The 14,441-nt window shown below is 47.7% G+C and overlaps 1 protein-coding gene across 1 annotated transcript; it reads left to right on the plus strand.

Annotated features, from left to right (window-relative positions):
* Positions 1-191: 191 nt before the first annotated feature.
* On the plus strand, positions 192-12,883 carry BATF3 (basic leucine zipper ATF-like transcription factor 3). Its single transcript, XM_079105992.1, has 3 exons — positions 192-445; positions 3,340-3,444; positions 11,880-12,883. The coding sequence occupies exons 1-3, from the start codon at positions 368-370 to the stop codon at positions 12,063-12,065; spliced, it is 369 nt and encodes a 122-aa protein (XP_078962118.1). The 5' UTR covers positions 192-367; the 3' UTR covers positions 12,066-12,883.
* Positions 12,884-14,441: the final 1,558 nt, after the last annotated feature.

Consider the following 14,441-nt stretch of genomic DNA (forward strand, 5'->3'; position numbering starts at 1 on the left):
AAAGCGGCGACAGGGGTGGGATTTGGGACCCCGAGGTGCCGCAACAGGGCGGGGAGAGGAGGAAATGAGGCGGGGTGGGACACGGAGGGGGCGGGGCGGAGTTGGGGACGGGAAGGACAGCGTGCTGGGACTGGGGGAGGGGTGGGGTGGCCCGGCGAGCGCGCCGCGCTCGCAAGCGCCAGGAGAGCGGGAAGCCTGAGGGGGCGGGGCAGAGGACCGAGGCCGGCAGGTGCCGGGGCGCGGGGATGCCCGGGGCGCGAGGACACCTGTAGGCAGTGCCCCGCGTGCAGGGCGCCGCGGGCTGGGCGGGCGGCCGCTCTCCGCCAGGCTGCTCGGCAGGGCGGGGCGGAGCAGAGGAGCGCCCGGCATGTCGCAAGGGCTGCTGACCGACAGTAGCGTCCTGCAGAGGAGCGTCGCGGCGCCTGGAAACCAGCCGCAGCCGCAGGTAGTGGACTAGGCGCGCAGGGAGGACCGCAGGGGCGCAAGACGCCTAGCTGGGCTAGGGGCGAGGGACGCCGCGGGCGAGGAGGTGGGTGCTGGAGTTTCCGGGTGGTGACCGCTAAGGTGCGGGGGTGAAGGGCGCAGCCCTAGCACTGGACAGCCGGGGAGGGGGCGGGGGTGGGGGGAGACTCAGGGGCCCTGACGTGTGCTTCTGTCTGGTCGCCCAGCTCAAGCTCGGTGTCCGCGGCGCCTAGGATAGCTTCTGCGCCTCGGACGGTGAAGACCCGAGGGCGCCCATGCCTAAGTGGGCCCGGCAACCGTCACTCACCCGCACGTGGGGAATCCGGAGCAGCCCCAGCCCAGCGTGGCGGTCAGCTGCCATCCCACTTTCCACGCGCGCGGCCCTTCCCGGCGGCTCCCGGAGAGGGCTAGAGCGCTAAGTGCGGGAATTCAGTCCCAAGAGGCTGTTCGTCCGCACATCCACCCTCCTTGCTGCCGCCCACATGGGGAACGGGACGGTTCGACCTAGGAGTGTGGGGTGGGGGCCCAGTGCTGGTGGGAACCCCTTACTCCCATCCTGCCAGTCCACCGCGATGTCCCCAGCAACTTTTACAGCCAGACGGGAAACTGAGACCACGTTCCCGCAGAGATGGCCATTAGGAGGCATTGTTCCCAGCTGCTTTAGGACCAGGATTGAGTCTTTCATTCTTATAACCGTCCCCTCCCAAGCACATAGTGTCATGAAGTAACACTAGAGTGTCACAAAGATCTGAGTTTGGGTCTCACCTTGTCCGCCAAAGCTGAGTAATCTTGGGAATTTGCTGATTCCCAGCCACAGTTAACCTACCTGTAAAAATATAACAACCTCTCTGGACTTTTGTGAGGACTAAATGAGATGTCATTAATATACAAGTACCCCGCAGCTTTGCTCACCTTTCTGCCTTAATTAAATGTTCCCGTGGGGTTGGCAGGTGTGACTGCATATGATAGGTGATAAATCCAGTTTAGGCGGTTAGTTCCCAGAGGGCAGGATGCATGTTAGTCCCTTGTGTCCTCTGCCTTTTTGATTATGGAGAATAAAGAGACGTAATTCAGTGACAAACACTATAGGAGATTCAACTAAAAATAGCAACCTCAACAAAGGCCAGTAACTACTGGAGAACTGTGTGCAGGGAGCTTCAGGACAAAGTCTAGTTGCATGGCATACTAGCACCAAACCCTATATATCCTTAGGCAGAAAAGAGAAGAAGTCAATGGCCTCTGTTCTGCACTAGTATTTCTAGTGCCTAAGAGAGTATCTGGTACATGGTAAATGCTCAGTTTATATATATATAGAATGGATGAACCACACTTATGAGAAAATTGGAAACTCAGAAAATTTAAACCATTTACCCAAAATGTTACTGATGATATAAGAGAAAATTAGGATCCTTGAGATTCTAAAGTTTGTGCTGAAGTTCCATGCTCCACACCACACGTCCCTGCCCTGTGATGTTGGCTATGTTTATCTGATTATGCACTACATTTTTACATGTACCCTTCAGCATTGTCTCCAGGTCACTTCTATTTGTTATGTATGTTATTTTTTCTTCTCCTTTTATTTTTGCACGTGTTGGAAATTCTTATCTTCACTAACTTGGGGAGATATGTCTTTCTTATTTGGAATACAAGACTAAATAAAATGATAACCGAAAATATTGTTATTAGGTGTTTTGATATTTGCTTCCATTAATAGGAATAATTGAGGAGCTTTCTTTGGTCTGTATCCCACTCACCTCTTGTTTTTTTAAAGCCCTTAGGGGAGTTTTTTATTTTCCCTTAATATCTTCTCACGGGGTTCTGCAAAGCAAATTCTGCTGTCCTTTGCCGTGTTTTCTATAATGAAGTGTTTTTACTATGGTAGGTGTGTTATTCTGCCTATTTCACAATGCCTATTGAAAAATTTGACTCCATTTGGCTGAATCTCATTGATAGCAAGGCTTTCAAGACATATCATGAATTTGATTTTTTATTCACTCTGACCTCCAAAGCAAAATGTCAGTCAAGCATTGTTCAAATGAGCACATTGTCAGGAGTGTGTCTTGGTAGAGTAAGGTAGTTGCAATTAGTTATAGTGTGTAATCTTGATTTGCCCACAGAATCAAAAATACTTGCTAGTGTGTGGTGGGTAAGGGCTGACACACAGCAAGTTCAGAGAGCAGATGGCCTCCAGCTTTCCCAGGCTCAGATGAGCAACACTTATACCACAACTTTTCCAGGCATACGCCTTTGTGGGGTAGAGGTTTGTGAACGTTGGTTTGGAGACCAACAGACCTGAGTTCCACTTCCTACTTACCCCCATACTAGCTGTGATACCTGGAGCAAGTTCCTTAACCTATCTGAGTTTCTTATTCCTCATCTTTCTTTTATAGAATCTAGGGCCTCACACATGCTAGGCAGGCCCTTTACTACCAAGCTACAGCCCCAGCCTCCAGCCCTTACCTTCACCTACCCTAGTACTAATGACTGAACCCAGGGCCTCACTCAGGCTAGGCATTTACTCTATCTGGGCTAAGTGGCCCAGGCTGGCTTTGAACTTGCAATCTCCTACTTCAGCCTCCCAGGTGGGAATTTCAGGTGTGCACCACCATATCCAACACTCCCAGTCCTCTTAATGCTCATCTTTTAAATGACAGCCACACTACGCATTTCTCAGGGTGGTCTCAGGGACTAACAGCTAAGCAGACCCCAGCATGCAGTGAGTGCCCCTTAAGAAGCTGTGGTTAGCCAGCTGATGGAGCAACATCAGTAACAGAGGAAATGGTGGAGCTCAGTGAGTGATGCTGAGCGAAGAAAGAGGGCAGAGAAGGGCAAGGCAAGGGGCCTCAACATCACTCCTCCCCAAATATCATCCCCCAGAGCCCTGAGGATGATGACAGGAAGGTACGAAGGAGAGAAAAAAATCGAGTTGCTGCTCAGAGAAGTCGGAAGAAGCAGACCCAGAAGGCTGACAAACTCCACGAGGTAAGACTGTGGTGGGGCAGAACCACATGAGAGCCATGAGGAGGAGCCGTGCTGGGCCTTTGGCACTGTCCTTGTCGTTACTAAATTCTGCACTCATCTAATTCTGCTGGGTCTTTCCAGTCCAGTGTTCTGATTCTTTGCTGGTAGACCTCTTTATCTCTTCCCCCGTCCACTGGGTGCTTCTCATATTCAAGTTTCTTGCATTAAAAAACAAGACAAAGTGCCCCTTCTCAGTTCTGATTATCTTTTAAGCTCCTGCTCCATTTCTTTCCTTCCTTCACTTCTCTGCTTTTTAAAAACAGTATCCACTTTCTGCTGTGGGTGTAGCTCTGTGGTAGAGTGGGTAGAGGGCCTACCTGGCATGTGCAAGTTCCTGGGTGCCATCTGCAGTATTGAAGAAAAAAAAAAAAAAAAAAAGAGCAGCTTACGCTTACTGTCTGTGTCTTCAGTTTCTGTTTATTCCTCTTCTATGATTTCATTCCTGCTCCTCCCTCTTCCACCTAATGCATGTAGACACATATACCTCTGCAGAAGCTGCTCTCCTGGAGGCCACCAGGACCCTCTTCCTGTTCTCCTCCTCCTTGACCTTGCTGAAACTTTTGATACCCTTCACTCATTTCTTCTTGAAGCCTTCTGCTCTTGCTTCTAAAAGACCACTTTTCCTAGTTGTCCTAGGCTCCTGGGATGAACCACATTCGTAATGGAATGCTAAGTTTGTTTACTATGAGACTGTCTTCACATGATCTTCACATTGTAGTTAATAGAACCAGTCACCTTTTCTTATTCATATCAGAAGCCTGGTGTCTGAGTCTGTTTTCTGTTGCTATAACTGACTACCACAGGTTGGGTAATTTATGAAGAATAGTTTATTTGGCTCAAGGTTCTAGAGGATGGGATGTCCAAAAACAAAATGCCATCATCTGCTTTGCATCTGGTGAGGGCCTTCTTGCTGCATTAAAATATGGCAGAGGGCATCATGTGGGAACGGGGCAAGCAAACCAAAGAGAACTTGCTTTTATAAAAAGCCATTCCCATGTTAACCATGCTTTCTCATCACAGATTGTCTTAGCAAGGCCATTCTGGAACTTAGGCAGCAAAGACACTCATGTATAATTGAGGGAGGAGAAGAACTGCTCCTGAAATCTCTTCTAACAATGCACAGAGAACAAATTTTGAATGCACATACTCCAGAGATATATGACACACCAATATAAATTTACAGAGTGGCATAAGTTATAAATGTCAGATTCTTTCCTGGAAGTAAGACAGCTGGGCCCTATAAAGAGATGAGCATCCAGGCTAGAGTCAGGGAAGGCCTTTCCAGCCTTTACTAGTTCTGAAGAATTTCCACAGAAGAATTGCAATGCCTTTGCCTTCTTTCTTCCTTCCTCCTTGCTTCTGAAGCAATTGTGGGTCTAGCTTCATATTACCAAATATCCCCCAGAGGGGGCTTGCAGCTCACAGTTAGTGCATGGCCCTGTATTCAGATCATGTGTACAGCTGACAGTGAGAGCACCCAAGAAGTTTCTAATCCAAGTCAGGTGCATTATCAATTATAAGTCCTGAGTGATTATGTATACAGTGATGACTAAGTGCCTTGAACAAGATCTTTCATGGAGTAAGAGCAAGAAGATTCATTCTATAAATATTTATTAAGCACTCCTGTGGGCAAGATATTACAGGTCACAAAAAGAAGAGGAAGATCTCATTCCTGTCTTTGGGAAGCATAGGATTTCCCACAGAAAGTGTTAGTTTCTTACTGCTGTTGCAACAAATTCTTACAAATGTGGTAGCTTAAAACAACAAATTTACTATCTTACAGTTTTGGCAGTTGGACATCTGAGATGCATTTCACTGGGCTAAAATCAAGGCGTCATCAGGGCTGCATTCTTTCTGGAAGCTTTGGTGAAGATCCATTTTCTTGCTTCTGTAGCTTCTAGAATCTTCCATGTTCCTCAGGTTGTGATCCCCTTTCATCTTCAAAACCAGTAATGGCCAGTAGAGTCTTTTCTGTGCTGTTACTCTGATACTGGTTCCGTCGTCACTCCTCCTTCTCACTCTCCTGACTCCTCTTTCACATACACAGACCCTCATGATTACATTATACCTGTCTAGGTAATTCAGGACGATCTCCCATTTTACTCTTCTCAATCACATCTGCAAAGTCCCTTTTGCTATATGAGGCAACATAGACAAAGGTTCCAGAGATTCAAATATGGACATCTTTGAGGGGCCATTATTCGGTCTACAACAGAAGGTAAAATAAATATTCATATAGCTTATTGACTGGAGATGTAGCTCAGTGGTAGAACACTTGCCTAGCATGTGGTAGGCCCTGTGTTCTATCCCCAGCACGGAAAAAAGGGAGAGAAGAGTATTCATGTAGTTCTACTACATTGTCAAAAAAAGACCCCCAAATGAAGCATTGTTCTCTCTCAATTTCTAACATTGTTGGATTTGATAATCAAGTGAACCAGCTGCCTGGGAACTACTTTTACTTCTTTCTGGTCCTTCTTGAACCGTGGATACTTCCGTGGGGTCCCTTGCCTATCCTTCTGCTCATAGGCTCTGTTGCCTGACAGTTATGCTACTGTTCTTTCCAGAACTGGGGTGGCTTGATCTGGAGCCCAGTCCCTACAGGAAAGAACACCTCCTTCTCCTCTTCCTTGGTGTGACTTGAGGTGTGGATCAGAATATGCACTACTGGCAGATCACCTCAGCAAGGCAGCCCTGTTGAGAAACACAGTGTCAAGGTCAAGACAGTGGCTCCCCTCTGTATACAGACCCCCAAACTAGCCCTTAACTTGTCCTCCCTAGCTACACACAAACAAGGTGTGAGGGGATGAGCAACTGGCTTAGGAAAGTAAAAATGCATCCCAAACTTTGTGCAGAATGAGAGGAACATTATCTCTGGACCCAAAGGTTCCTCATGAATAATCCCTTTCCTGTGGATTCCTGGCCTCCTACCAGGAAAGCTTCATGGTTACGGGAATCCCTGTTCTGCATGGCCAGCAGTTTAGTGGTAGGGCGTTGAATGACTAAATCTACATACTAGAGGTGTGGGTGACTGTTGAAAGAATGTAGTAAAGAATTACTGAGCTCCAGTGACCTGAGTGCACAGCACTTAGCACACAGATGTGGGTCACAGCATAAAGCCCTTTGAGACTCCTGGGCCACATCCAGGAGGGAGACCATGAGAGCAAAACACCCACCAGCTTCCTGGGAGGCTTTCATGTGCTTGGGAAACTGCCTGCTCCCTACGGAGACAGTATCCCTGCAAAAGGACTTTCCTCATTTGCTCTGCTATCCCAGCTCTGTGCGGAATTCCAATGTCAAAATAGCTCACACTCTTCACTTGCCTTTTTTGAACACCACAAGACTTTTGTTTGAAAGTCCCACTTTTCTCTTCTGTTTAGATGATTGTCCATCAAGGTGAGATAGGTCAAGGTAGCCCAGGGAGAGAAGGGCTTGGCTCACTCCTCAGAGTTTCCCCCATGGCAGGGGTCGGTTGCTGGCAGTTGGACTGTGGCAATGAGAAGCAGTCCCCAGCATGTGTCTGCGAGCCTCCATGTTCACAGTTTTCAAATCATCCCTTCAATGCACTTAAACCTCTCATGAGTGTTTCGACCTCCATTCATCTCTGAACATCAGGTGCATGCCAGAGTCCAACATTCACAAGTGGGAACCAAAGTGATGTGCCAGGGTCTCTTGAGACAAGCTGGAAGATGGCTCAGAAGTGGGTCAGATTGGTTTGACCAGGCACCCAAAGATGTCAGACTGAGAAAGAATTTTGAGTCAGAAAAGGAAGGCAACAATGCCATCCCCAAGAACCCTAAATGTCACAAAACTGACAAAATACTTGGGCAATACGATTGTGGTATGTGTTGCCGTGGTTTTTTCAGATATTGCATGTTCTAAGAGAATGTTTCATGTCAGTACCCACTTGGTTTAGAAACTGATTTTGACACTAATTTGTATAGCCCTTGCTGATGACACAATTTTTTTTTTTTTTTTTCTGCTGGGAAGTGCATCAGCTTAAGGCTTGGGAATGGGTGAATTGTAAAGTCCTGAAATCTCATGGCCTCTTACTTCTGGTAAGCACCATGGGGAAATTTGGGCCCAGGCGTTGCCAACCAAAAGCAAAATTGCTGACACTGCCTGAGAGTTGCAGTTGACCTGGACATAAGGGATCAGATCCCAAGTCTCTGTGACTGTGGAAATGTCATTGTGCCTCTCAGAACTTCAGTTGTCTCACTTGTGAAATTGGGTTTGTGTGTGACTGTGTCCTCCTGATGGTCTTTTCCTATCTCCTCGTTTCTTTTATTCCAGAATTCTCATCTTTGATCCTTGGTACCCACATCAGCTTCTCTACCAATCTCAATCCTGCCTTCTTCCTTAGAGGTACACTGAACCCTGACAACCCCCAGACAGCACCTCGTTCTCCACTCAACCTCTCTTAGTGCCCAGAACAAGGTTTTTCAGCCTTAATACTGTTGACATCTGAGAATAGACGATTTCTTGTTGGTGATGGGGTGGGGATGGGGCTGTCCTGTGCACTGTAGGACACTGAGCAACATCTGTGTCCTCAACCCACTGGATACATATCACCTCCCTCCCCTATCTATGAAAAACAAAACTGTCTCCAGATGCCAGCAAATGTTCTCAGATGTTCTCAAGTTGGGACTGCCAAAATTGCCCCAACTGAGAACCACTGCCTTAGGCAGCTTAATTTCTGAGGCAGAACTGGGATTTGCAATGATTTTACTGCCTCTAATTTTAGGTGTCTGCTCTGAAACTGTGACCTGGCAAATTCCCAGGGGTGGCAGCACAGTGACCTCAAAAATCTTCCTCCAGCAAAGGATTCACAGGATTTGAACTAGACTGATCATCTGTTTGGAAATCACAATGAACTTAATGTTTTCTTCTCATTTCGTGTTTATGTTGAATCTAGTAATCTCTTCTTTGCCTGAAGTGGGTTCCATTCTTTCCCTTTTCTTCCCGTTCAGTGTTCTCTGGCCCTTCTTCCTCCTCTACCAGCTCCTCTTTTCATTTTTATAGAACTGGTCTCACCTGAAGATTTTTACTGCTTCTCTCCTTCTTTTTCTCTCGGCTTAATAAAAGTCCCTCAGCAGATTTATGAGTAAAACCTAAATCCCAGAAGAGAAAGTCCCTGTGGAGAAGGCAGATGAAGGGCCTGCTTGGTGGCTTGTGACAGGCAGCTCTGAAGACTTTCCAAGCAGAGGTTTGGGGAACATGGAAGTACCTCAGGAAGGCATTAGGCCTCCAGGCTTCTTGTGGCTTCCAGAGACAAAGCTCAGAAGCTCAGAACATCTTCCCAGAGAAAAAAGTAAACATAAAAGGGCAGTTCTGGCATATTCTGCCTGAGGAAGAAAACTTACCGCTCTTTGGAATCTAGTGAAAATGTTAGCTCATCAATTTTACTTGAAGGTAAAGGGCAGTTCCTGTTGCAAAGTAGAGTGTGTGTGGCATGTGTGTGGGGGGGGCACATGCAACCTCTTTTCATTTCTCTGCTGCATGCAAGCTTCCCATGATGCCCCGGTCTCCATTCCTGTCCTTTCCTCCAGACCCTCCTCTTGCCCAGGGAGGTCTTGTTGCTGAGTTTATAGACTGAATTCTGACTCCAGATCTGGAGCTGGTCAGAGGCCAGAGAAGATCATGAGGACCTGGAGATGGTAGACTGAAGACAGAATGGGCCCCATGTGCTAGTGAAGCCAAACTGACCCTGAGAAACCTGACTGGGGAGGAGGGGGAATGAAGCCTGCTGTCCCGGAGAGTATTTCAGAACACCCTGCAAACCTTTCTGTAATGGCCAGGAGGTGGAGGAATGACTGAGATGAGCTCTGTATGCCCCCCTTTTGGGGCCCTGGTTCTTAAACACAGGTAGGGACTTGGTGGGGAGAGAGGGAGGAAAAGGCAAGAAAAGACAGAGGACAGGGCTGAGGAGTTACTGAACTCCTAGATGCTGGCTCTATGGCCCATCAAGTGAGGGTAGAGAAGAGGGTAGCAGAAGATCCTAGGTGCTATGCATTTCTGATCTTTGGGGAGAGATTTTATTTAATGTAAGTGAGATTGAATGTGATACAAGACCTGAAAAGAACTCATAATAAAAGATATCAGTTTTTTAGATGCTGCAATCAGGGAAACCTTCCTGGAGGTAGTGAGCTTGCACTGGGCCTATATGGAAAAGAGGAAGGTAGTTCACTTGAGGAGAACTTCATGAGTAAAATGGCAGGGACGAGAACTTGCAGGTGTCTTTAGGAGCTGTAAGGTAAGACTCCTTTAGTGATACTTCTTAAAGATCACTAGCAAGAAAGGGTGTGATGGGTAATGAAGCCTGCAGTACCCAGCTCAGGATATTCGTGGTGTGCCTGGGGCAACAAAGCCTAACCATAAAAATCAAGCTAGACATGATTGAAAACAACATTTTAGCCCAGCACAGAGGGGCACACCTGTAATCCCAGCGGCTCGGAAGGCTGAGGCAGGAGGATCGCAAGTTCAAAGCCAGCCCCAGCAACCTAGCGGGCCCTCAGCAACTCAGTGAGACCCTGCCTCTAAATAAAGTACAAAAAAGGGCTGGGGTGTAGCTCAGTGTTTGAGTGCTCCTGGGTTCAATTCCTGGTACCAAAAGAAAAGAAAAGAATATTTTAGCAAGATTTAAATATAACTGTCAGCATGAAGATAGTTGCTGTTAGCATGCTGGAGGGCTCTGCAACGAGTGGGTGTTGGAGAACTTATTAATGACTTGGATGAAGAAAAGAAAGAACTTCTTTTATCAGGTTATGATGGCTGAAAATGATCACGTGTCCATGAGATGACACAATTAGGATTCAAATAGATTTTCATTTGGCTCGAGGAAGCACAAATGAACAGAGTGAAATTCAGTGGGGAAAGATGTAAAGCTATACCTTTAAGGTCCCACATAGCAATCATCACCCAGGTAGAGACAGAAAAGCAGCACATGTAGACGGAGCTCTCTGCAAGCTCGTGGAGAATCCCCAGCACCTCAGGCCTGGTGTAGGGGAGGCCTCTGCCAGGAGCAGATCTCTTTGCATGATTTCCAGAATCAAGTACTGCATTCAAGGAGTGTTGTTTACTCAGAGATTCGGGCAACTTGGAATGTGTTTCAGGGATGAAGTCCAGGAGGGCAGAGGCTCTGATAGTCCTGCCACAAGGAACTCAGAGAACCTGACACAGTTGGACTCAGAGAATACCTAAGGGGAAGTGGTATGGGGCTGTCCCCTAACATTTCAAGAACTATAATGTTGAAAAAAGTATTGGATTTACTCTATGTGGTTCCATTAGGTGGAACCCAGCCCAGTAGGTGGGTTTGAAGAAGAGAGAGATTTGGGATCAGTACAACAAAGACCTTTCTTAATAGAGCTGCTCAGAAACGACAAGGGCTGTTCTTTAAAGGTGGGACTACCTAGCCCAAGATGGATGCGGGGGCTAGAATTACCTACGAAAGGTTTCTACATTGTGTGGGTTGTGCAGAGGGTACTCTTTGATCCCCTGCAGTCTAAGCCTGTAAACTGATATGGTGGAAACAACAGAAGAATGCTGGAGCGAAGCCACAGCAAGGGACAGGTTCATGCTTTGATTTGTTCAATCAGCAAACATTTGTTACCTTCCCAGTCTGTCCTAGTTGCTGGGGGTGGGTGCTGGGGGTGTAGCGTGAATCCAGCAGAGACCTTCAGAAAGCAGATCAGCCTTGGAGGGGACTGAACAGAATAATATGAGGGAAGTTTCTGGAGTGATGGGAATGTGCTATATATTGATCAACATGGCATGTACATTGCCAACACTCATTGAAATACACATCTAAAATAGATGCATTTCATTTTTTGTAAATTATTCTTCAGCCAGACTCAGTGGCTCCCCCTAGAATCCCAGTTACTCAGGAGACTGAGGCAGGAGGACGGCTTGAGCCCAGGAGTTAACTATGGGCATCAGCACCAAGTTCCACAGTGGAATCACTTAGTTTGCCTAAGGAGGGGTGAACCCCTGAGGGTCAGGAGCAGAGCAGGTCAAAACTCCTTAACTGAGCAGTAGTGGGATGGCACCTGTGAATAGCCACCGCACTCCAGTCCCGACAACATAGTGAAACCCTCTCTCTCTCTCTCAATAATAATAATAATAATAATAATAATAATAATAATAGCTAATTAATTGATTAGATGACTTATTCTTCATAGAGTTGCTTCAAGAAACAAAGCTCTGTCCTCATGATCCTAGTGGGAGGAGAGGGGACACAAGCCAACAGTAAGCCAATAAACGTGAGCGGTGGAGGGGACACGGGTAAACGATAACCCTTTGTCAGGCAGGATGTGAGCATCATGGTGCACTTCAGAGTCGCTGGGAGGACAGGAAGGGAATGCGGTTTCAGAACTGAGTTGCCGATTGTCTTTCTTGAACAGGAGTATGAGTGCCTGGAGCAGGAAAACACCATGCTGCGGAGGGAGATCGGGAAGCTGACGGAGGAGCTGAGGCACCTGAGCGAGGCGCTTAAGGAGCACGAGAAGATGTGCCCGCTGCTGCTCTGCCCCATGAACTTTGTGCAGGTGCCTCGGCCGGACCTGGTGGCCAGCTCTCTGCCACGATGAAGCCTGAGGATGCTCCTCCTCTGCTGACTGAGGAGCCTTGATCATTTTCACACCTGGGAGGAAAAGTTTCCCTCCGCATCTGTTGCAGGGTCACCTGTGGCCAAGTCTCCTCCTGGGAGCTCCAGGGCCAGCTGTGGCCTCTGCAACCTGGTTCAGCATGGCAATCTGTAGGCACCTGACTCTCAGTCCTGGAGCAGCAAGCAGAAAGGCCACCAGCAGAAAGGCCACCTTCAGGAGTCACTTCTCATCCGCTTTGGCAGCTAGTAGGTTCTGCAGGATCATTTCCTCTAGAATTGGGATAATAATAAAGACGGATATTGTCTCTCCTTTCTCCAAGTTGCTGGAATTTAGGAGCACAATACAGTTCCTCTTTCTGGGGTGATCACCTGTCTCCCCAGGTTGTTTTATAGCTCATGGGTCTTGTTTCCCTCTCCTGTTCATCTCCCCCAAAGCCATATCCATGGTAGTTGGCCCAGGCACCCTCGCTGGGGCTGGGGCAAAACATAAGTGGGCAGGATTTCATAGCCACCTCTGTGCTTTCAGAAGTCTTTGACCCAGCTGGGTCACCAGGGGACAGGTTGGATGTGGCTCATGTTTGGCTTATCCATCTTGGCCAGCTCACACCCATGCTGCACTGTCATGGAAGATTTTCTATTCCAGGACTGTTTTCCTAACTGCTGTGTATATTCCCAGGTCACCTTTCCATTCTATAAGTAGGTATAGAAGTAGAGGACAAACTTACTTTCTATTTGCCTGAATCACTCGAAAAGGAAATCTGCCTCCTTATTTATGATGGGGAGGAATTTATAATGGGAGAGGAGAAGAGGAATTTTTTTTTTCCCCTTTTTGGTACTAGGGATTGAATCCAGGAACACTTTACCACTGAGCTCTCTCCTTAGTCCTTTTTTTTTTTTTTTTTTTTTTTTGGTAGGAGTATGCCACCATGCCTGGCAAGGAACTATTTCCTCTCACAAGTCCTGTCCCACTCTGTTCTCTCAGGAAAGGGTAGAACAATGCCAAGCTAAAGTTGGGACCAGCAAGAAAATCTGGGAAGGTGGTCCCCAACCTCCTCCTTCAATTCTCTTTTTCCCTGGAACTATAGGGGGATGTGGAGGGTGGAGCCATCCTGTCATAAAGGGAACAAGAAATGGGAACAGAAAGGAAAATATTTTGTTATAAATGTAGATGGTTAAAAAAGAAGAAAGGGAGAAAAATAAGTTGCAGTCCCTCCAAGGGTGAAGGACTTGCTGACTCCAGCCATACAGGTATCAATATCTCTCCCCTTTCCTGGAAGGCTCCCCCTCCCAGTGGAGGTCTGCCTGGTCTCCTTTAACTTGCATAAGCTCAAGGCTGCAAAATTCCCTCTTCAGGTGTTGGAAGGCTGGTGCCAGAGAACAGGGCTCATGCCTGCTGGGATCATCAACCAAAGATTCCTGAGAAGCTTTGTTTCAGGAGAATGTCCCCTGTTTTTAATATGAGAGACATGAAAATCATCCAGTCTACCCCTTCACTCTGCAGGTGAGGGGTTCAGGTGCAGTGAGGGGAAGGGACTTGCTCAAGGTCACTCATGGGGAGCTACAGAACCAGGCTGAGAACATGATGGTCTGACTGCTGAGCTAATAGAGCCAGGCTGAGTTATGCAGAAAGGTGAGTCAGGGCGATCCTGCTCCGCTGGTGTTTAAATGTGGCATGCGCTCCTGTCAGCTCAAGGCTGGCCAGGGCTGCAAGTCTAGGTGAAGAGCCCACCTGGGCAGGGTGGACTCAGCTGGGTCCCAAGGGTCTATGTGGCTATGAGGATAGACACATAAAGCTAGCATTGTGCAGCAGGCATTTTGCTGGACTGTGTTTCAACTCCAGCACTTACAGACCCTGCAGGAAGCACTGGCTGTGCTGGTAGGATTTGCATGTTCTCTGGGCTTGAGGATCCCTCTAGCTGACCTGATTTCTAAAACTCATCTGTCCCGACTACTGACCTGCTCTGATCCCTACAGTCCCTGCTGTTTAACTGGCTGCTCCCCCATGCCATAGATAAACCCAGGTGTCCGTGCCTGCTGGCCCTGTGGACCTTATTTTCCTTAAGCCCTGTCTAGTTTGACCTGTGTCCCCAAGGCCTTGGGGTCTTCCCTCCAGCTCTTCTACTTTTGGAGGTCTAAGGAGGAGAAGGTGCATGGAGGGGCATGAGAGGCTATATCCTGGAGATAGCAGTACACAATTCCCCTCCCATGGCCACCAGTCCATTAGCCAGAACTCAGTCACGTGGCTTCATCCAGCTATAAAGGAGGGCAGGAAATGCAATTTGGCTTAGTGCTAGGGGACTAGGGGAAGGAACTGGTTTGGTGAGTCTCTGTCTCTGGCATAAGATCTAGCCTTCACTCT

The sequence above is a fragment of the Sciurus vulgaris genome, assembly GCF_902686455.1.
Source record: "Sciurus vulgaris genome assembly, chromosome: 12".
Lineage (NCBI taxonomy): Eukaryota > Metazoa > Chordata > Mammalia > Rodentia > Sciuridae > Sciurus > Sciurus vulgaris.